Source organism: Stegostoma tigrinum, chromosome 6, assembly GCF_030684315.1.
Source record: "Stegostoma tigrinum isolate sSteTig4 chromosome 6, sSteTig4.hap1, whole genome shotgun sequence".
Classification (NCBI taxonomy): Eukaryota; Metazoa; Chordata; class Chondrichthyes; order Orectolobiformes; family Stegostomatidae; genus Stegostoma; species Stegostoma tigrinum.
Window position 1 is genome coordinate 78,817,302 of NC_081359.1, and position 24,014 is coordinate 78,841,315.

A 24,014-nucleotide genomic window follows, 5' to 3' on the forward strand; every position below is an offset into this window, starting at 1 on the left:
AGCCATGGCTTCGTTTTTTTTTCTCCTGCTGTAATCAGAGAATCCCTACAGCATGGAAGCAAGCCAATGGGTCCATAAAGTCCACACCAACCCTCCAAACCGACCCACCCTCATCTCTGTAACCCTGCATTTCCAATGGGTAATCTACCTCACCTGCATATCTTTAGAGTGCGGGATGAAACCAACGGGGATAACATGCAAACTCCACAGACAGACTTGACTTTCAAACTATTTAATTTCTGAAGATTATAATTTGTTTTGGATGCCATGAAAGTAACAGAGGTTCCTCTCACCATACAGGCTACCTGTTGGTGCTCAAGTGAAAGCTTTAGAATCTTGAATGCATCATAAAAGTATTTAAATAGTTGAAAGGAGATTAACTGCAAGAAGCACCAGTAACATACTCAATGTATTTTACTGTGTTTACATTTTGCAACCTTGAATTTTCCTTCAATACCATAGAATTTATTATTCTTGAAGTTGGTGGCAGCATAAATAATGCAAAAGTAATGTTCATGAACTTAAAATGTAGTTCAGTATTAGGTTAACATATTTAGAAATAACATTTAAGGTTCATTTTAGCAGCAGAACTGTTAAGATTGAAGTTTCAGTGTGATTTTTAGGGTACATTTAAAAGAAAATTGAAAAAATTGCAGTCTTGCTCAGATTATATTAATTTTATGAAAATATTAACTTATTTTACTAAAATAGTCTGCTGATTGGGTCAAATCATAATCTGTGCCTATATAATAGTTTTATACAGTTTGTGCATTTGACAAAGTGTAACATTCCATTTTTACAAAAAAAAGCCTGCTGTAATTAATAAATAAGTTTGAGCATTCGCTTCTTGATCTTTGGAAGTGTCTGCATTTCCTCTTTTTGTTTCATTGCTCACCAGTCATGACATCAAAAAATTTCCCTACAACAAATTTGAGAATAATTGTCTCATCACAATACTACAGCAAAACAAAACTCAGAATATTGCTGCTGTTTTACCTAGAGACAAACATCAGATAGGTATTCATTTAAATATAAATTTTGACTCTTACACATCCTCAGGAATAAAATGGCAGAAAGATTTCAAAACAAAAGATTCAACTCTGTTTCCAGCAGTGCAAATATAGAGGTACCTAGGTCTTTAAAGCATGTCACTCAAATTAAATAATCTGACAATATTTTTGGCAAAAGTGGACTAGAAACAACTAATAGAAAATGAATTAGTGTTAGAAAACTGGGAGTTACTCAAGGAGGAGATAGAGAAGGTTAAGAATAAATATGCTCCTAGAAAGCAAAAAAGCAAAACTTCTAAATTTAGACACATCTGTTAAGAGACTTAGTAGGATAAGCCAAGAAAGTAAAGATTGTGTGTTAAAACTGCTGATTTTCTTGACATATATTAATTACCTAGACTTTGGTGTACACAGTGTGATTTCAAAATCTGCAGGTGATATTGTATAATTGAGTCTTTTTTAAACAATTTTTGTACTTTAGTTAAGTGCAATGATTATGCAAGAAAAATTATATTAGAGATCTACAGCAGAGAAAAGTTCTTTTGGACCATTTAGATATTATGGTGATTAATTGTGGTCAATATAAGGGAAGAGTCTTATACTTTTGTATGCAGCAGTATGCTGCTGGGTAAGATTTAGCCTGAGACAACAGAGTGCCATTTTTTTAAGGCTTGCTGTGAATGCACTTTGAAACAAAACAGCTGTAGATTTCAATACGCAGTCATTACTTAGCTTTAAAGTTACAAAGTGCCTTAAACAGAAACAGTCACTTTGCTTTAAAGTATGTAATATGCATGGAATAGGGGAATATGGACCTCACAGAGGCAAAAAGTGTTGAGTTTAGAAGGCATCATCTGTTCATGCACAATTATTGAGCTCAGATTTAATTCTTGGCAACATAACCCTAATCCTCTGAAGAACAAAGGGAGATGGTACTGCCCTTTCAAAGTGACATTTGTGTTAACTTGTTCCAAGAACCAGCAGTCACTGTGAAGTTACTTATTAACAAATGGCTCCTGAACTCTCCAGATACTCAGGTGTACCAATTAAATATTTCAGATGATGATGATCCTGTAGTATGTTATTGTAGAATTACAGTTCACAACAAACAACTACACCTCCCAGTCGTGAACCATTTCAACTAACCACCCCCCCCCACCAACTCCTTGGATGACATGTCCATCCTGGGCCTCCTGCATTGCCACAATGACGCCATCCGAAAGATGCAGGAACAGCATCTCATATTTCGCTTGCGAACCCTGCAGTCCAAGGTTATCAATGTGTATTTCACAAACTTCAAAATCTCCCCTGCCCCGACCACATCCCAAAACTAGCCCAGCTAGTCCCCGCCTCCCTAACCATTCCTCCCACCTCAAGCCCCACCCCCATCTCCTACCCACTAACCTCATCCCACCTCCTTGACCTGTCCTTCGTTCCTGGACTGACCTATCCCCTCCCTAACTCCCCACCTACATTCACCTGCACTGGCTCTGACCCAGCCTCTTTGACCTATCTGTCTCCTCTCACCCTATCTTCTCCTTTATCCATCTTCTATCCGCCTCACCAACTCTCCCTACTTATTTCAGAATCCCCTTCCCCTCTCCCATTTCTGAAGAAGGGTCTCGACCCAAAACATCAAACTTTCTTGTTCCTCTGATGCTGCTTGGCCTGCTGTGTTCATCCAGCTTCACACCGTATGTTATTGTATGAGAGCTATAAATTCAGTAATCTAATGGGGAAAGGATGCTGGTAACGAACACAGAATCATAGAATCTATACAGTGCAGAAAGAAGCCATTTGGCCCATCCAGTCTGCACTGACCCTCTGAAGAGCATCCCACCCAGACTGTGAGACTTTGCATTTACCATGACCATACCTCATCTCTGGACACCCTGAGTAATTTAGCATAGTCAATCCAACTGACCTACACATCTTTGGACTGGGGGAGAAAACCAGGTCACCTGGAAGAATCTCATGCAGACACAGGTAGAATGTATAAACTCCATACAGACGAAGATGGAATCGAACCCAGGTCCCTGGCACTGTGTGGCAGCAGTGCTAACCTCTGATCCACCATATATAGATATCTTCAGGAAACAGTCAGGAGATAACAGGGAGGTGATATCAGTAACAATGACTATCACCGTTAAGAATAAAACAAAGAACTGTTGATCAGAAGCAAACAAAAACAAGTTGCTGCAGAAATTCAGCAAGTCTCTGACATTACAAGGAATGAGGATTTTAGTTAAGAGAAAAGGGTATAAATATTGGAACAAAAACAGAGAACATTGGAAATAGCCAGCAAATTTAGCAGCATTTGTGGAAAAAAAAGTTAATTCTTCAGGTCAAAACTAGGGTTACTTCTTTGGATCAGATGTGGCTAAGAAGTTATTTAGTTGAGGTATATAAAATTATCAAGTGTGTAGACAGAATGATAAAAAGCTATCCCCTCCCCACCTACACTCTCTCCACCTATCTTCTTTACTCTCCATCTTCGGTCCGCCTGCCCCTCTCTCCCTATTTATTCCAGTTCCCTCCCCCCATCCCCCTCTCTGATGAAGGGTCTAGGCCCGAAACGTCAGCTTTTGTGCTCCTGAGATGCTGCTTGGCCTGCTGTGTTCATCCAGCCTCACATTTTATTATCTATGATAAAAAGCTATTTCTGTTAACAGAGTTTTAATGAGGATGTGAGATACATTTTAAGTAAAGGTATAGGTGGGGTGTTATGAATTTTTTTCACTTTTGAGTATGGTGCAGATTGAGAACTTTGAAAAGGTGACACTGTCAGAAATTCTCATCTGGTTTAATAATAATCGGAAATGCACTTTGAGAGCTACAGACTAACAGCTGGAAAATGAGATTAGGTGGATATTTGTCTATGGATATTTCTATCTTCTTTCTAATGTAGGATGCTTATTTCAAAATTCAGCAACATTTCATTCATAGACTTGGGTTTTTAATTTGATTTTTCTCATTTTTAAATTAACGTACTTTCCTATGTATCCACTGTGATCTTTTTAAAATCAGAAATACTTTCTTCAGCATTAGCTAGACTTCAGGAACAACACCTAAATTTTGTAAAGGCTACCCTTTATATTCATTCTTAAGCAATTGTTTAAGAAGCAGGAGCAAGCATCTACCATAAAGTAATTGACTTTGGATTTGAAATGAATAACACCAATAAGCCTTCAAGTGAAGGATTTCACACTTTAGTTGCAATAACTAGTATAGTAATTATCATGGAGTCATAACATGGTTACTGCATCGTAGGTCATTTGGCCTGTTTGGTTACGGTCCTTCCTGGAATAGCAATTCACCTACCCTGCATCCTTGGTCTTTTCCCCACAGTCCTGTTATTATTTCTCCCCTTTCAGATTATTGCCCAATTATCTTTCGAAAGCCACGAATCTCTCTCCACCTCTGGCAATGCATTCCAGGCCCTAACCACTTGCTGGATTAACCAAAAAAAGGTTCATTTTGCCAATCATCCAGAATTGGTGCCCTCTGATTCTCCATCTTTCCCTTAACCGTAACAGCTTGTCTCTATCTGGTCTGTCCTGGTCCCCGAACAACCGCTGGGCTTCAAACGCCTCCATTTTACATCGTGCTCTTCTTTGTTTGCATACGAGGTGGTGGGGGTGGGGAGGGTAGGGAGAAACACAGCAGTGATAACAATAATCGATCGAGATGGAGACGGAAAACACCGTTAAGGATACGATCAGCAGGTGCACGCATTAACTTTGGCGGTGTGGAGGGAAGAAAAAGTGAAAGAAGCAGCAGCTGATAGCAACGCCCCCTCCCTCTTCACCATTTGTTTTGATTCCTTGGGTGCGAATGCGCCAGGGTTGCGCATGCGCACAAGGCGCCAGCTGGCTGCTCGGCGGAGGCCGCTTCCAGCCGGAAAAAAACAAGGAGCGGGGTGGGGGGGGAGGAAGGAGAGAGGAAAACTTGTAGCTGTGGTCAAAGCAGCTCCCGCCATCGGCAGAAATAAATATCACCGCTGGGGAGCCTGAGCCTGATCCGATTTAGCCATCCTCCGTCTTTTTATTTTCGCTCCGATCGATTGACGGAGGCCGGTGCATCGGAGCTTGTGTGTGTGTGTGTTTTTTTCCGCACCCACCCGCCCGCTCCTTTTCCTTCCAATGTTGTTGTTCTTCTCCGCCTCGGCTCACGGATTTGAATTGTGGGAGAAGCAGGGAGGCCGGAGCCGGATCTGCACTCGCGGCGGCTCTGCCTCCTCGCCGGCCGTGCGTGCAGTGGCCGCCGCCGTTTGAAAAGGTGGCTTACTCCAGCCTTTTCCCGCCTCCGCCTACCATGAACGGTGGTGGTGGTGGTGGTGGTGGCGGCGGCGGGCCACTGCCGGGCGGAGGCTCCAAGGTGAAGTACTGCCGTTACTACGCTAAGGACAAGACCTGTTTCTACGGCGACGAGTGTCAGTTCCTGCACGAGGATCCCAACAATGGCGCCGCTTCCGCGAGCCTCGGTCTTGTCGTCAATAAAAACCACCCGGGACTGGCAGTCGGGACGGCCGTGGCTGCGCCGGGAGCCGGAGGAGGAGCTGCTGGCGGAGGAGGGAGCGGCGGCAGTGCCGCCGGGGGAGGATACCCACACGGAGGGCCCAAGAAAAACGAACTCGGCAGCCTGGTGGAGCCTGGGCAGCTGCTCACCAGTGAGTGTGATGTTGGATATGTTTCAGTGCCGTATATTAAACTAGTCCCGAAGGTGCCGCGTATCGAAGGAGACGCTGTTGCGCGATGCAAATATATTCAGTGTCTTTTTTTTAAACACACGCTCACTCCTGTAGAGGAAACGGCGGTTTGCTTGTCAAGTGCACCCGGAAGAGTAGGGTAGACATGCCTCTATTATCGTTGATCGATCTTTACCATTACATATGTCCTGAAGAGTGATTTGTCATTGGATATACATGCTTTCTAAAGTGAAAAATGTGTAATGTTAGCTTTGGGAGACTTGAAGAACACGCCTTGTTGATCCGCATGAGGCAGAACTACCAAGTAAACAACAGATGTAGGTTTTTCTTTGGTGTAGTTGATTCACAATTGACCTGTTGTTTATTCTGAAGTTTAATGGATTGAGGTATAGGTTCTAAATATGCTGAACAGCTTTGATACTTTAAAAGTTGAGAGGCTTCAAGGAATAGGTATCTCAACCTACACTTATTTGGTCACTTTTTAATGAAAAATAAAATCCTGTGGCATTTCAGTGAAGTGCGACTGAACAGACTTTCTCCCAATAAGGGAGATTTGCTGAGATTACCAAAAACCAAATCAGATATGGGTTTGGGGACACATAGCTGTAGGATAACCATCAGTGATGGAACAAAAGTAAATTGGGAGTGTATGGTAAACATAAATGGTTGGAATCAGCTTGGCAATTTTCTTTTTAACTAATTTGTTTATCTCTGATTATGTCTGGCCAAAGGTGCTCCCAGGAAGGCAGGGATAACCTGAAAAGTTAACTTTTAATATAACCTGATCTCAATGCTGTAGTATACTGCACATGATATGGTGCTCTCATGTTATTTTTTTACTTGGATAAATCCGGTATTTTTCTGATGAATTAGATTTCAATTAGTTGAATTGATTCATGATCGTTAGGAAATAATAACAAATACATGTATGCCTTAAATGAAAGTAAGGCATAAGCTGATCAAAGGAATAAGGTACAATAAGCTCAGTGATAAAGTTACTGATCATATCAATTTAAAGTATCTTAGATGGAAAATCAGAGCTGGAGTTTTCTGTTCGTTCCTCAAGTTTGTACCGTTATCCAATTCAGTTATGTTGACTGTGTATCTATTCCAATAACATGCAGCTGACTCATGTACATCCTTGCTAATAAAAAAAACCTGTTGACCTCAATCTTAACTTTTAATTTAGTTGAGAATCCACAAGCTTTTGATGGAGAAGATTCCACATTTCTGGGAAACGTTGCATGGAAGAACAGTTTCCTTGTTTTGTTTTTAATGATGCAGCTCTAATTTTATTGAAGATGCCCACTTTTCTGGATTCTTTGCCAGCGGAACTAGTTTCTCTGTACTCTATCAATTAACTTATTATTTTAACTACCACAGTTTGATTGCCCCTCAACCATCTACCATAGGTAGTGCTCGAAGCAAACAGTACAGATATATTTAAGGGGAAATTTGTCAAGATTCTAAAGGAGATGAGTGTTATGGCAGTAAACTCAAAAACAAATTTGCTGGAAAACCTCAGCAGGTCTGGCAGCTCCTGTGAAGGAAGAAAACAGTGAACGTTTCGGGTCCACTAACCCTTCCTCGGACCTGCTGAGCTTTTCCACCAACTTTGTTTTTGTTCCTGATTTACAGCATCCGCAGTTCTTTCGGTTTTCATTTGTTATGATAGTAGATTTGGATAAGCAAAGATTGGAGGGGACTGAAACAGTGTTTAAACATTGACATGGACTTGTGGAATGAATGACATGTTTAAGTGCTTTTCTTCTATTCCCTATTTTGAAGTTAGGTTAAGCTATAGTTGTGCAGCTCTGTTAATTTAATTCTTTTGACAACATCATGGTAAATTTGGTGCTTTCCAAAGTTGTCATGTTTCTTAACGTCTGCTGCCCACACTGAATAGAGTACTCAAGAAAGGGTATGACCATTTCTGTATAACTGAAACTTAACTTGCCTTTTTTCCCAACTCCTTGAAATATGGGTCTGCACACTCTACAGGAGGCTTTTGCCAATGTTCACTATTACTGTTACAGTGAGGACCTGGGGGAGCACCTTCAGGAAATTAAAGGTGATATCATTCTGGAGAGATGAGATTTAAAGCAGAGAATTTGTCAAACCTATAGTATCTTAATCAAAGATGATGAGAGGCTATTGAAACGTTTAAGCTGCGTTCATTAAGATAGATGCTGCACAAGTATTCGCTCCGTCCACCACTGATGCTTAGAAGCAGCAGTGTGTATAATCTACAAGATACACTACAGAATTTCACCAAATGTCCTCAGACAGCCTCCTCTTAAATGGCCACTTTCATCTGAAGGATGAAGGCAGCAGATAAATGGGAACACCACCACCTTCAATTTCCCCTCCAACCTACTCACCATCCTGACTAGGGAATATATCACCATTCCTTCACTGTTGCTGGCTCAAAATCTTGGAATTCCTTGCCTAATGTCATTGTGGGTGAAAAGAAGCATGTGGACTGGAGTGGATCGAGAAAGCAGTTAACCACTACCTTCGAGGGCACCTAGTAAATGCTGGCCAGCCAATGATGCCCTTGTCCCACAAAATGAATAAAAAAAAAGTAAGAATACCTGATTTAAAAGGGGATAGTATTTTTCTGTACATGGAGAGGGTACTGATGAGTTGACAAGTGGATCCTGATTGGTTAGGGCATCACCATAGTGAATACAAGAGGAAATGTCTTCTAAACCTAGGCCTTTATTTAGTTAGAAACTAAAATGTAAATGAAAACCTTAACAGTTAAGTGTTCCTTGGTGCATTCTCCATAGCATCACCTCAACCAATCATCAGCCTTTTTTCATTTAGTATAAATTGTTCTTAGCTTGAGACTATTTGGTATTCTTATTATTTTGTCCTGCATGTGAGATGGAAAGCTTCAATGGCATACTTTTTCTTTTCAACAGTATTTTAGTTATGTACTAAAAGTAACCATTTATATAAAATCTTTCGATCACTGTAGAAATAACGTTGTTTGTTTTTGTCATATTGCAAGAATATATATCCTGGAGAGGATAAGGATTAATTTAGTAGAAAGGTTGAACAGACTTCATTTTAGCTGAAAAGAGAGGACCAAGGGTTTACCAGAGATGCTTTCAAGATTATGAAGGGATGTGGTGGAATAAATGTAGAGAAATTGTTGTCACTGTAGATGTTACAAAGTTTCGTAATTTATTATTTGAGTACTTGGGCTCTAAAGTGGAGGGAAAATGGATTTTAGTTTTCAGTAAAGATCTCACCATTCTTCTAAAGGTCAGAAAGTTGCTTTGAGTTCAAAGCAGCGTTTAGAAGGAGTTGTATAATTTCAGTGAAGTGAGCAGCCTGACATTTGGGGGAAATAATTACTGCAGATGTTTAAGTTTTACAACTCACGGAGAGAGGGACCATAAATAGGCTTGTGCAGGGGTAGAGATGGAAGGAGGCTCATGACAGAACAGTTGCACTTACTTGCAGTGTCCAAGCAGTCAAGTTTGGGTAAAGTCCTGTGGTAGTTCGGAGTCAGTGAGAAGAAAGCTGTAGAAGCAGAAGGGTGCACTGGACCTGTTCAAGAGTAAGACATCCTGCAAGATTGTTGAAAATATGAGTTTAGAGAATCCGTTGCTAAGTAGCAGTGAACTCAATCAGACAGACATTAACTTAAGAAAATAACATCTGCTGAATGCGCAGAAATTTTTCAGAAGGAAACCAATTACAGCCATGATGGATGAACAGAAAGCTTTCATGCGACGATGGGATGACTCTTAACTGAGTTTGAATGTCTGTTTGGCTAAATGGAATGAAATCTTCTGATGTTTGTATGAGATCTTTCAAATTATTCTTGATTATAGGACTATTGGACATTGGAGGACAAGTAGGCTGTTCTGCACTGAGTCTGCTCTGCCATTCTTTGAGATCATGGCTGATCAGATTCTCAACTCAATTTCTGTCTTCTCCCCATAACCCTTGCTTCTCTTACTGATTAAAAATCTGTAAGTCTTAGCCTCAAATGTATTTGACAGCCCTCTGAGGTAAAGAAGTCTGTAGACCTATTAGTGCCTGGGAAAGAAAAAGATTTCCTCATGTCTTTCTAAAATGGGTTTCTGTTCACTCGAAGATTATGTCCTTTGATTCAAGATGCTCCCAGAAGAGAAAACACCTTCTCCACATCCACCATGTCAAGCCCTCCAAGAATTGTATATGTCAGTAAGGTGACCTCTCATTTTGCTAAATTCCAAGTTACAAGCCTAACCTCCTCTACTTATCCAGAACTTCTTAAAAAAAAATCACTGTACTCAGGATCAACCTAATGAATCTGGGAACTGTCTTTAGTCTTTGATAAAGGTGCCAAAGCTGTTCACAGTATTCCAGCTGCGATCTGTGTCATCTACATTACCTGCCTTTCCACCTATTTGTGTTGCCTGCAAACTTTATGATAGTACATCCACTTTTGTTATTTGAGTCATTAATACATATTGTAAACGGTTGTGGCTCCAGCATTCATACCTATGGCACTCCACTGGTTGCAGTTTTACATCCTGAAAATGGCCCCCTTATCCCAACTTTTGTCTAATTTTTGCCAGTCCCCTCTCCATGCAAATATATTGCCTGCAACACCATGGATTGTTTCTCATTAACTGTATGTGCAGGAATTTATCAAATACAATTGGATTTTGGAAAGATATTACATCTGCTGGTTCCTCTTTATCTACCCTGCTTATTACCTCCAAAGAATTGTAATAAATTTGTCAGGCATGATTTCCCTTCCTTAATGAAACTATGCTGACTCTGCTTGATTACATTAAGTTTCTAAATGCTAAATAGTATTACATCCTTTACAATAGACTCTACTTGTAAATTTTTTTCTTTTGTGTGATAAACCTCTAATGTTTTTTAAGTGTATTGATAGCACCTTGTGAGTACACTCAGTGACTGACCTTCACAGTAGACAGAAGTAAAAGTTGTCAGTCAAGCCAAATTCCTTCGTGATCTGACTTGACCATACTAACATCTAGGATAGCAACATAGGTGAAAACCAAACTAGATGTCAGAAATATAAAGTAGTCCACACAAAAATCCAACTGTGAATTCAGAAGGTGTTTCTTTTACCTGCAAAATTTTGAATATGTAATATAACTCCCGGAAGCAATGGGTTGGTGACTCAAAGCTTAGATGAGCCTTGAGATGTTTTGAAAGGCTGAGATGACCTAAAGTGGAAGGAGACTTGTAAAAAGAGCATAGATACCAGATTTGAGTTCTTGATTCAACATGTTTAAGCATTGCAAATACAATATAATGTTATGTATTTCCATGATCTCTTTAGCTTGGCTTTTTGTACCTGTGCCCTAACATTTTGTGATTAATGTAATTCAGTACAACAATATCTTTGCTTCTTAGTTCCTGAGCAAAAAAAAGTAGATTTAAAAAAGCAACGCATAAGCGAAATGATCTAGCATAAATATTGGTAATGTATTCCAACAACTTTGAATTTCAACAGAATGTGTCTCCTAAGTGAGCGTTCGCCTGTCTAGATAGGTTTAATTGTTACTGGTAAGTATGATTTTGAATTCAGTAAACCTAGCCCTTAAGGGCTGGAACCAGGTTTGAAAAAATAAAATAATTTATTTAATTTCCTTCATTGTAAGAAAATTATATTTCAATCCCAGTTCGATCTACAACCTTGCAGCAAAATATTGCCTGTTATTACATTTTAAAGTAGCTTATCAAGGTACTAATTTGTAAAATTCTATTGGAAGAAAGCAGACGTATGCTGACAGTGGACAACAAAATGCCAGTGTTTTTCCTCCCCCATAATTAGCATCAGCATGCTAAATTAACAATTGTCAGATTGCTTTCTTGACTTTCTATTGTTTTTATCATTTAGCTGAAAATGATTCAAAGATCTTTTTAATTAAGTTTCGTTTTTTTTTTAGTTCCAGGGATGGATGCAACATTACCAGACAGCCTCACCAACTCGTACTTCAGCAGCAGCTTTATTGGTGTAAATGGCTTTGGAGGAGCCCCTGCCGAACCAAAGTACCCTTTGATTCAGGTATTGGAAATTAATTGCCTCTAACTGAATCTGTTGCAGATTCCAAAAGAAAAGACAGTAAGTTTCTATGACTATTTTACAAAAGAAATGAAACAAAACAAACAATTGTTTAGAGGTACTGGGTCTTGGGAATAATAATGGCGGGTGAATTGAGCTGGTATTTTCCATCAGTCTTCAGTTTTGAGGGCACAAGTAATGTTTCAGAAATTGCTGCAAAACAGGAAATAGAAGGGAGGGAGGAGCTCAAAAAATCTCCATTGAAGTGATATGGAATATATTGCTTAAGCTGTGGGTTACGCTTTCTTGGGTCTTGATGGACCTTGTGGGGTTGTACAAGAAAAGGTTATTGAGATGATTGATGGATTAGTTTTAATTTTCCATTGTTTCCTTGAGTCAAGGATTGTTCTGTTAGGTCAGAAGATGACAAATTCAAAGGGGAGAGAGAAGGCAGGAAACAACAGCCTAGTTATTTGAATATCTCTCATAGGCAATGCTAGTTTTTAATAGAAACCGTAGAACAGGACATGTTGAAACATTCAGGTTAATCAGGCAGAGCCAACATAGTGTCATGAAAAGGAAATATGTTTCTAACCATTTTATTGAAGTTCTTCGGGGAAGCAACATGTGATGAATAAATGTCTTTTTCTGATTTGCAAGATGTAAGATGTAAGATGTGTGTTGCAGAGATCGGTGCTGAGGTCTTATTTTATTACAATCACTGCAAGTTACTTGGACCAAATTTGTGGTTGCTAAATTTACTGATGATAGAAAGATGCATAGGAAAGTAAGTTGTGAAGAGGACATGGGGAAGGAAGCTGCGCAGTGATTTAGATGGATTATGTGAATGTGCAAAGATCTGGAAAATAGAGCATGATGTGATAAAATGCGAAATTGCCTATTTCAACAGGAAGAATTTTTTTAAAAAGCGTACTTTCTTAATGGCGAGAGCCATGAGTTGCTGAGGGATCTGGGCATGGTAACGCATGAATTGCAAATGTTTGGCATACAGGTACAGCAAATTCTTTAAAAAGCTAATAGAACATTATCACTTATTGAGGGGTGTTGAGTACGATAGTATGGAGGTTTTGCAACAGTTAGACAGGATATTGGTGCCATTGCGTTTGAAAGTATGTGCGCGATATTAGTTACATCATATAAGGAAGAACTGGGGGCAGTTCATGGAAGCTTTATTAGACTAATACCTGGAATGAGAAGATGTCTTATGGAGAAAGGTTGGATAGGTAGGCTAGGTCTGTATCTGCAGGACTTCAGAAGAGTAAGCAGCATTTCATTCAAAGTTAACATCCTGAGGGTTCTTGATAAAGGGACATGGAGAGATGTTTCCTGTTTTGGGAAATTCCAAAACAAGGAATTACTATATTCTTTTCTGAACAAAAAGGAATTATCCATTTAAGAAAAATAAGGGGAAACTTTTTCCCACATAGGCTGTGTGTCTTCGAAAACCTCTTCCTCCACAAGGTGGTGGAAACAGTGTCTTTGAGTGTTTATAGACAGCGGTGATTGATAAAGTAAAAGATTATTGTGAACAGTTGGGATTTTGGAGTAATCAGATCAACTGAGAGGCAAAGCAGGTCCAAGGGCCCAAGTAGCTTATTTCTGCTCCTACAGTAGTTCGTAAACAATGTACTGCTTCACTATTAAACTAACAATCCAAATATTATGTTGAATGTGGAGGATGTTGAGTTGTTTTACACTTGAATGTAACGTCATTTATAAGTGATTGTAAGGACAATGCTGAAAGCCTTTTGAAGAATTGGGCTGTACTTCAGTATAGTTTCAGGTAGGATTTCCACTTTTCCCACAAAATATTCTATTACTCAGCATCATCTGGCACTATAATGGGCCATTAGTCTTTGTTGACAGTTCTTAAGACTGTTAGCCTTGTGTAGTTTTATTAATAGAGTTGAAAATTATTTTTTGTTTTAAACTTTGCTTTTTGGATATGAGAACTGCTGGAAAGACCAGTGTTTATTGCTCATCCCTAACTGATGGAAAAACTCCCTTTCCCGCTTACTTCTATATTTCTTGATTCTCAGAGGGAGACCAAAAATCTGTCTGTCTAAGCAGACAACCTAAGCATTAATGATGAAGCATCCACAAACTGATAGAGAATTTCTAAATTTCATAAGCTTTTGAATAAATTTTCCCTCATCTGATTAGCCCACTGCCCTAGGATACTACTCCCCTGCTCGAGATTCCCTAGCCAGTAGAAACATCCCTCTTTTCAAGGAAGAAGGATCAGCATCGCGTCAATAGGCTGAAGAGACCAAGGGTGTTATCTTTGGAATAGGAAAGGCTGAGGAAATTGGATAAAAATGTTTAAAATCATGAAAGCTGCATGTAGACTAAATTTAAGAGAAACTGTTTCCTGTGGCTGAAAGGTGATTTTAGGCCATTGGCAACAGTAGCCAGTAGGCCATGAGGAATTAGATAAATTATTGATGCTATAAAGACTGCAGGAACATATAGAAGAAGCAGCACAAGTCCAACAGGCCAGTCACCACCCCATCAGTCTACTTTTGACCATCAATAAAGTGATGGAAGATGTGTTCAAACTGCACCTACTCAGCAATAACCTGCTCACTGATGCCCAGTTTAAGCTTGCCAGGGCTATTCAGCTCCTGACCTCATTATGGTCTTGGTTCAAAAATGGTCAGAAGAGGTGAAGTGAGAGTGACAGTCCTTGACATCAAGGTTGCAAGGTAGCAAAATTGGAATCAATGGGAATCGGGAGGCAAATCCATTGCTTGTTGGTGTCCTACCTGGCATGTAGGAAGATGGTCTTGGTTGTTGGAGATCAGTCATTTCAGCTTCAGAATAACTCTGCAGAAGTTTCTTAGAGTATTGTCCTAGCCCAAATATCTTCAACTGCTTCATCAGTGACCTTGCCAGCACCATAAGGTCAGAAGTGGGGATGGTCACCAATAATTGCACAATATTCAACACTATTTGTGGCTCCTCAGATGCTGAAGCAGTTCATGTTCAAATGCAGCAAGATCTGGACAATATCCAAGCTTGGGCAGATAAGTGGTTGGTATGTTTGTGCCACACAAATGCCAGACAATGGCCATTCCCAATGAGAGACAATCTAAGCGTTGCCTTTAACATGCATTGGCCTTACCATTACTGAATTCCCCCACCATCAGCATCCTGGAGGTTACCATTGATCCGAAAGTCAACTGGATTCGCCATATAAAAACAGTGGCTCCAAAAGCTGGTCAAAGGATGGGAAAGCGCTCCAAAGCTTGTCTACCTGAAACTCTTTCAGTTGTCGGGTTCCACTGGGAAGATAAACCCATCTTTCTCCTTTACGCCAGACCTTATGTGCATTTCTAGCCACACCATTTTCTTTCTGTTAACTTTTTGGTCACCCAAAGCTTAATTAGCTTGATGTCCTAAATAAATGAGAATTCTTGCAGATCTTGCCATTACTTCTCCAAACTGTGGTTGATTTTGTCTTTTGTCCTTGGGACATGGTTGACACGGCCATTTATTTCCTTCCCCCAATTGTTTTGACAGGCATTGTGGCCAAATGTATAATGTGAGAGCAGAGTTGCCCATATCCCAGATTAGGGCTACTATAACAGTCAGTAAAAGCACTTTGTTTATCATACTATTAGGCATTGTGCACCTTACAGCCCTACCTTACAACTTCCAAAAATAATCAGTTTGAATATAAAGGTTTTTGTCTGACATCAGGGTGTTTTTCTCTCTCTGCTGTCTCAGAACTGCTCTCTAAGACCTTCACAGCCAATTAAGTACTTTTGAAGGCTTGTAATGTGGAAAATAACAGTTAATTTGTGGACAACAAGTTCCTAAAGATAACAATGGGATAAATATTGTCTAGGTCTTATGTTGGCCAATCTTAATCCTTTCTCAGAAGATTTAACTAATTTAATAGTAAAGCTCAACAATTGAAGTTGCATTCAATAGTAGGAACAAAAACTTAAAGCAGAACAGTGTCAAGTTCAAAGATTAAATGTTATTAGTGAAGCAGGATTAATCATTTTCCATAAAGTGCTTAAAAGCCCCTTGTGTTTTTGTTGTGAAGATAAATTTTTATAATTTATGGCAAGTGGGCATCATTCACTGGTCCAACACTTATTGCCCACTCCAATTTGCCTTTGAGAAAGTGTGGTAAACTGTTACTTTGAACTACAACAATCCAGTTGATATAAGTAGACCTACAATAATAATAAGGAAGGTGCTCCAGCGTTTTGACTGAGTCACAATGAAAGAATGGCAAGTGGCTTGGAGGGAAACTTGCAGGTGGTGGTGTTCCCATGCATCTGCTGCCCTTGTCCATTTAGATGATAGTACTTGTGAGTGCCATGGTAAATTATAGTAGTGCATTTTGTAGATGGTGCGCATTGGTGGAGAATTTTTTTTGATGTGCTAATCAAGTAGATTGCATTTTCCTGGATGTGTCAAGCTTATTGAATCTTCAGAGAAACACATTCATCTAGGCAAATGGTAAGGAAATAATGTGGATAAATAGAAGTGAAGATAAACTGCAAGAAAATAATGCGTCCAAACTAATGAAGATGCTAAAAGGGATTACAAGCCCAAGAAACAGAATAAATAGAAATAACAATAATTCCAAGTAAGTACTGAAATTAAAATATTAAACATATTTAAAAAGAACTGAAGTATTTGATAGACATTTGAGCAACAGTAGAATAACGCCATGGACAAGGCCACTTAAGGTTACACAGGATTGACGGGATTGATGACATTCTTTGACTTAGCTTTCCTTGAAAGGGCTATCAAACAAAATAAATTAAACAGTAGAAGAGAAGTATCCAAGTGCCCTTTTACCAATTCCTTGATAATGGATTCCAGCATTTTCGTAATGACCATCAAGCTAACTAGCCTGTAGTTTCTCTCCTGTTTTTAAATAACAGTCCACTGGGACTTTTCCATCAACTTAGGACTTTTAGAAGGTCATAACCAATGCTTTCATGTCTTTTTTAAGAGCTCTTGAATGTAGGCCATTAGGTTCAAAGAATTTGCCAGATTATAGTCTTATTAATTTCTGCAGTACTTTTTCTTTATTGATGTTAATTATTTTTAGTTCCTCAATATCTCCTTATCTTAATTCTGTTTTTGTTTTCTACTGTGAAGACAAGATGCAAAGTATCTCTTTAACATTTCGGTTTCCTTTTCAACTGTCTACTTTAATGCATCCATGTTTACTTTTGCTTTTAAGGCACCTGGTTTTAGTAGAGTCATGCTTTAAATGAAAAGGGATGGATTTTGGTTTAAAAAGAACATAAATGAAAAGAAAAGTGATCGAGAAGTTGCTGTGTTTCATCAGGCAAGTCTGCTCAGGCGCAGAGAGAGTTTGTGCATGCCTGGTGGTTTGTGATGTATGACTTCGAGCAGTATGTACAATTGCATCAGTAGTTATAGCTGTGACCTCTGACCCAAAATAAAACCAAACACCTTCCAGCATATGAGTATGTTGAAAAGCTTATTGGAGTGAAGGCCACAGTAAAATGTGTTTAAATTTGTTGGATTCAATTTAAAGTAAAACTTATTGTTTAGAATCGTTACCTTTTCTTGTTCTGTGTACCTATTTAGTCATTATTGCTCATGCATGTTCTGTTCAAATTTGTAAGTTAAGATTGTTTAGGTGTTTCAATTTAATCCTGCTGTTTTTATTTTCTTTGATTCTTCCATGCACTTTGTTTTTCAAATGAGTACGATCTATCAAGCCAAATCCAAACAAATGTCCATCTTGTCCACTTGTCTCACAACGGGTGTCATAACATCATGCTTCAAAACAATCAGTCAGAAGGCATCCCAGCATGAGAGATTGTGCAGAGGGATTTCCGGATGTTATCATATTGGTCTTTGAAGAAATTACTGTTTGTTTTTGTTCTTGCAGCAGATATCTGCATTGAATGTGACAGGTGTATGACCTGCGGGATAGATGAACTCACGGCAGCGATCCCTTATTTGAACATTTTTGTCAGAATACACAACAGTAATGTGGCCTCCTTTTGACTCTGAGTAAAAGTTTTAAAGCATACAAATAAGTGAGGAGCTACTAAAATGTACAATGGACGTGATTTCATTTTCTGTTGTTTGGTTAACTTGCAGATTGAGCCCGTGACTAAGAAAGCGAATGTAATGTTGTCATTTATCTCGAGGGTTGGAATTTAAAAGCAGCGCTGTGCTTCTGAGACTTTATAAAGCTCTAGTTAGGCCCCATTTAGAATACTGTGTCCAATTTTGGGCCCCACACCTCAGGAAGGACATACTAGCCCTGGAGCGTGTCCAGCGGAGATTCACACATGATCCCTGGAATGGTAGGCCTAACATACGATGAACGGCTGAGTATCGTGGGATTGTATTCATTAAAGTTTAGAATGATGAGGGGAGATCTAATAGAAACTTACAAGATAATGCATGGCTTAGAAAGGGTGGACGCTGGGAAGTTGTCTCTGCCAGGCAGGAAGACTAGGACCCATGGGCACAGCCTTAGAATTAGAGGGGGTCAATTCAGAACGGAAATGAGGAGACGTTTCTTCAGCCAGAGTGGTGCGCCTGTGGAATTCATTGCCACGGAGTACAGTGGAGGCCGGGACGTTAAATGTCTTCAAGGTTGAGATTGATAAATTCTTGATCTCGCAAGGAATTAAGGGCTACGTAGAGAGGGCATTTCAACTCCAGTTACCTGCAAATCAGCCATGATCAAATGGCTGAGTGGACTCGATGGGCTGAATGGCCTTACTTCCACTCCTATGTCTTATGGTTCTGTGTAAAAATGAAGTGTCATCCTGGTGAAACCACACACAGGTTTAGTTGTGTGCCACCAGTGAAAGCAATGTGCAATAGACAGTTAGTGTTCCATGACCAAAGTATCAAATCTGAGCTCTGCAGTCCTACCACAGAGTCATGAATGATTGTTGACAATCAAGCAGGCAAAAGGAAGCTCCCCATCGTGAACGAAGTGGGAACTCAACATATCAGTACAAACGAAAGGTTGCAAATATCTTGAGCCTGAAAGTGCTGAATGTTTGACCCATTTCTGCCTTTTCTTGAGATCCCCAGCGTTACAGGTGACATTCTTGAATTGATGCACCGATTTGATAGACTCCGCATGATATCAAGAAAAGTGTGAAGGCATTAGATACTGCAAAAGCTATGGGCCCTGTCAACATGACAACAGGTATTTATAAACTGGTGCCATGCTTTCCAATTCAACAATGACACTGACGTATACCCATCATTGAGAGCCATAACACACGTCCTAAACGTGGACCGAAGGACAAGTTCACCCTGGTCAGTTACTGTCTATCAGTCTATTCTCTATTCTTTGCAAAGTAATGGAAAGGATTGCTATCAAGTGGCATTTTGAAAGGAACAGCTAGCTCACTGCTGAGTTGACACTTGTCATGGCCACTTGGCTCCTGCAAGACAGAAGTCACTACAGGGTTAATTCAGACATGGGACAAAGGAGCTGGATTCCAGAGATGAGGTGAGATCTTTGCCTTTGACTGAGAAACGCATTAAAGAATCCTAGCAAAACTGGAGCCACTGGGAACCCGGGAAATCTCTGCTGATTGGAAGATGGCTGTGGTTGTTAGAGGTCAGTCCTCTCAGGTCTCGGATATCACTGGAGTCCCTCAGGGCACGTATTTTCTAATCATTCTGTTTGTTGATGTTAATACAGATGGGATGAATGCGGGCCTCATGGCTTAGATTTAAAGACACTACTACTGTGTCATAAGAACTCTCTCTAGAGTGTGATGTATCCAAATCAGGTTGGTAAGCATTGTAAATCTTTCTAATTAGCATATTAAGGGATATTGTGATATCTCAAAAAAAGGTGGAACTCTCGACCCTTTTTGGTTCTGAGGTAGCAACACCACAACTACACTACACAAGCCCGGAGTAGATATTCTGTAAGGAAATGCCTTAAAAATACTTCTGGAGTCGGTATGGTTTGAAGGCTAGCTGAGGTAGTAACACTAATGTTCTAGGCACAGTCCTCTTCAGCTGCTCAATGAATGACCTCCTCTCCATCACAAGGTTGGAAGTGGGGATGTTCGCTGATGACTGCACAACGTTCAGCACCATTCACAAATCTTCAGAGGCTGAAGGACCTGTGCGCACATGCAGCAGGATCTGAACAATATCCAGGTTTGGGGCTGATATGTTGTGAGTAACATATACATTATGCGTAGTTCCAAACAATGATTGTCTCCAGAAGAGAGAATCTACCATCACTCCACGATGTTCAATGGCATTATCCTTGCTGAATCTGCCCTTTTCTCCTAATATCCGAGGGGTTACCGTTCACAAGAAATTGAACTGGACTTGTACATAATATGTACACAGTGTAGATCATAGGTTAGGAATTCTGCAGCAAGTAACTCTTCAGTTTCCACTTGCCTGTATGTCATGTGCAAGGCACAAGTCAAGAATCTGTTGTTCTACTCATGACGTGGAATACTTTCCATTTGTCCGGATGAGTACAGCTTCAACCACACTCTAAGAAGTTTGGCACGATCTAGGATAAAGCCCATTTGATTGACACCTCACCTATCATTTTCAGCACTCTTTCCCTTCACCATTGTGAAGGTTATAATGCAGTAACTTGCCAAGGCTTCTCTCATGACACTTTCCAAACCCACAGTCTCTACTACTAAGAAGGACCAGGAGTACCACCAGCTGCAAGTTGCCTTCCAAGCCTGTCAATGTGCTGACCTCCAAATGCATGGTCATTCCTTCATGATCACTGGATGAAAATACTTTGGAACTTCTACCTTCCTCTCGGCGCTGTGGTGGGACTGAGCGAAGCAGTTTGAGAAGGCAGCTCACCATCACCACCTTCAGGGCAGTCAGGGATGGGTTAAAAAATGCTAGCCTAGCCAGCACCACACTTGTCATTGGAACAAATTTTAAAACTAAATACTTCTGTTGCTTTTTGTTCTAGCTAATCACTCTTGTGACAGCCGTATAGCTCTCAAATCTGGCTTCTAAACCACTGTCAAAGCCCCAGAGCAAGAGTGCCCTGTCATGATTTACTTCTGATTTTTGTTCCTCTCACTGTTTCCTTCCCATTCCTGTTGACTGAAGGAAGATATGTTAACTTTCCACCAGTTAACGTAGATTGAGAAATCAAAGTGTGAGGCAATGGGCTCAAAGCTGAATCTGTCTACAGGCTTTTTAACATATTGTTCAAGACAAAGAAACTAACATTTCTTTGAGTTCATCTCATACAGCAGATGTGCACCAACTGATCTGATCTTGATTAGAGTGTGTGAGGCACATCTAGCTGTCACTGCTGGCAGCAACAGGGTTTAGAGGGGTTGTTGCGGGGGGAAGTGACAAGAGGTGAAGGCTGTCTATTAGCAAGAGTAACCTGATTCATGGCTGGAGGATTCCAGAGGCTCACATCTTGAGGACCGCTTGGATGCTGTAGGATGTAGAGTGCCGAATAGAATGGGGGAAATGCATGGGAGGTATCGTCTGAGGGTCAAGGGTGGCAAATGAAGGGGATGTGATGAAAATAATTGCCCATGAAGGAAAGGATGAATATGTTGGAATGGGTATGGAACAGAACAGAGGGATGCTGTGGGTAGAATGGGAATATAAAGAAGTACCGTTGCAACAAAGATTTGTATTTCACTGTAAATGTTTGAGGCATCTGCTAGTAACAATATTACAAACCTTATTTGCTTGATATTTGCAAATTCAAAGTTTTCTTAAATTACAGAAGTTTGTTGTGATCAAGGTTATGTTATTTACAATACAGTCAAATATTGTTAGTGCATGTTGATGTATACTATATTTCATTAAAATGGAGAAAAAATTGCACCTTGAGTTTTTTTTCCTCTTGATAAGATGGAGTATGTTAATTTGGTACAGCATGGAATTGTACGACCTCATTCATTTGGCTCTATTAATTGTTGGGAATTAGAAACAGGAATGTTTTGCTGGTTACCACCAGACCATTTTACTTCTCCTAGTGTAATGTTGTTCCAGCAGTACTGGCTCAGCAGATTATTCACATTTTATTGCACTTGTGAAAGTAAAGGATATTTGTGTTAGATTTAGAAATTTTGTCCAACCAATATTTATTTCTATCCATCAAGAAAATAACTTGGAACAAATCTAACATTATACAAAGTAATGGCTTTATCATCGTGACTTTCAAATGGACTGAGGTGTATGGAATTGACGGGGTAGTCGCAGGATGGATATGTATTTGCCTAAGTGTTAGAAGTTGGTGGGTAGTAAGTCGTAAATGCTTGAATTTAAAAACAGTTGGTGGGGAGGATGCTGTGTTATTTGGATTGTTATTTAGGGTGCTGACCTGAATTTGTGTACAAGGAAGATAGTATCAAAACGGAGTTAAACACTTAAGACCGTTGTAACCCGCTTCAGAAGGACTTAGAAATTCTGTTACTGGGCTATTCTTGTGCTGTACAAAAGGAGTAAATCTGATTCATAAAGGGAATTCTCAGATAATCTGAGGGGTAACCACACTTCATGCTTGTCAGTGAAAATCTAATCAGATCTGAGGGAACCGCAGTTGTTGTGGTGGACTAACAAATGAGACAGTGGGAAAGATGCTTTACCTTGATTAGTAGATGTATTACTGTTAGCATTTATTGTGAGGTAATAGTATAAAAATCTTGTTATAAACACGAGAAATCATGTCGTATAATTGACAACACAGCATCAAGTGTTATGATAAAGTAACAGTACTAGTCTGAGTAATACTCTGATTCTAAATTTGTAAGAGACATCTGATTTTTGACTGTCAGTTTAAAAGAAACATTTGCCTGTTAGTAAAATAGACGTAAAGTAGACATGAGCAATATTTATGTGCATTCTCCTATACAGACAGTTTACACTTTGTTTAAACAATCTTAATTCTAATGATTCATGGGTGGGCATCATCTTTCTTTGAAAAGCCAGGAACAGAGATTTTTTTAATCCAATAAAATGTTTAAAGTTTAACCATCAAAGTGGAGGAGTTTTCCAGACACTTGGCATATTCTTCAAGGTATACATTTTTATAAGTTTGACAATGGAAATGTTTTGATGCAGCCTCCTAACAACATAGTGTTTTATCATAAAGGAGAACAAGCATAAATTGTTTAAATTTCATTATTTGTAAGCCTGATTTTCCAAAATTGTATGGAGTTATGAAGTTAGGACTGCACAGAAAGAAGGAATTCGGTCCACTTGAGCCCTTGCTGGCTTTCTGTAGAACAGTCTAGTCAGTCCAATTTCCCCACTATTCATACACCATGAATGTTGTAGAAAGTGCATTCTCAAGAAACACCATTCACTTTGCCAACATTTTTCTTTCTCCTGTCACACATTTTTGCTAAAATTTGTCCTGCTCCTTCACCACGTCAGCTAATAAGAACAGCTTGACTTTTTTTACCTTTTTTATGTAAATCCGTAAATTAGGTAAATAAAAATCTTTGCACCTTTAACAGATCGTCACTTAACTTCTTCTGTTTCAAGAGAGAGCCCAGCATTTTTTTTTAGTAGCTAAATTCCCTAAGCCCTGAAACCATTCAGATAAGTCTCCTGTGCACTTTTTGAAGGACTTCCTCATCTTTTCTAAATTGTAGTGACAAAAATTTGATTCAGTACTCTGGTTTTGAGCTTTTAAAAGTTCAACCGGTTGTCTTTTTGACTTGATAGCTTTATTGATGGAACTTAAGATTTTTTTCATGCTTTGTTAACCACTCTCTCTGTGTCCTTCCACAGTAATCCACAATAATAAAACATGTAAGCTTTTTCTAAAAATCAGAAGAAAACTCTGAAAATTTTTTTTCCCCCAGTTTTGTTAGGCACCAGACCTTGTTCCTTTGAAGCAGCGTAGTTGACCTGGTGATTATTGTTTTAGATGCTGTCAGCATCACTTTTTTGTGCAGGTCAGAAATATGTGACACAGGATAACATTTTCAATCCTTTTGCTTTACAATTTTATGTGGCTGCAAAAGAAAATCTTTATTTCATGGATGGAAGTGAAAGTATGTAATTAGCTGATTTGAAATTCAACTTTCACAGACACTTAGTATTGAGAAGACATTTTTGTTGAAGTTTTCAGCCTTGCACTCAGCAATTTGCAAGAAGTACTCATGTAAAAAGTAAGTAGTCGTTTTACACTGTGTGAGAAGAGAGTGTTGCTGATTGCCTTTACTTGCCAAGTATTGGCATAGAGAATGCACCATTTATTTGATGATTC

At 39.5% G+C, this 24,014-nt stretch overlaps 2 protein-coding genes across 3 annotated transcripts in view; one reads left to right on the forward strand and one right to left on the reverse strand.

Annotated features, from left to right (window-relative positions):
- flt3 (fms related receptor tyrosine kinase 3) overlaps positions 1-4,861 on the reverse strand; it is a 126,188-nt gene extending 121,327 nt beyond the window's left edge. The window contains exon 1 of the mRNA XM_048533162.2: positions 4,332-4,861. Within this exon, the coding sequence (XP_048389119.1) occupies positions 4,332-4,338 (7 nt within the window). The 5' untranslated portion in view covers positions 4,339-4,861. The remainder of the gene's footprint in view (positions 1-4,331) is intronic.
- Positions 4,862-4,879: 18 nt separating this feature from the next.
- Positions 4,880-24,014, forward strand: part of pan3 (poly(A) specific ribonuclease subunit PAN3) — a 153,791-nt gene continuing 134,656 nt past the window's right edge. For both annotated transcript variants that reach the window (XM_048533537.2, XM_048533538.2), the window contains exons 1-2: positions 4,880-5,679; positions 11,649-11,767. In XM_048533537.2, the coding sequence (XP_048389494.2) occupies positions 5,325-5,679; positions 11,649-11,767 (474 nt within the window). In that variant the 5' untranslated portion in view covers positions 4,880-5,324. The remainder of the gene's footprint in view (positions 5,680-11,648; positions 11,768-24,014) is intronic.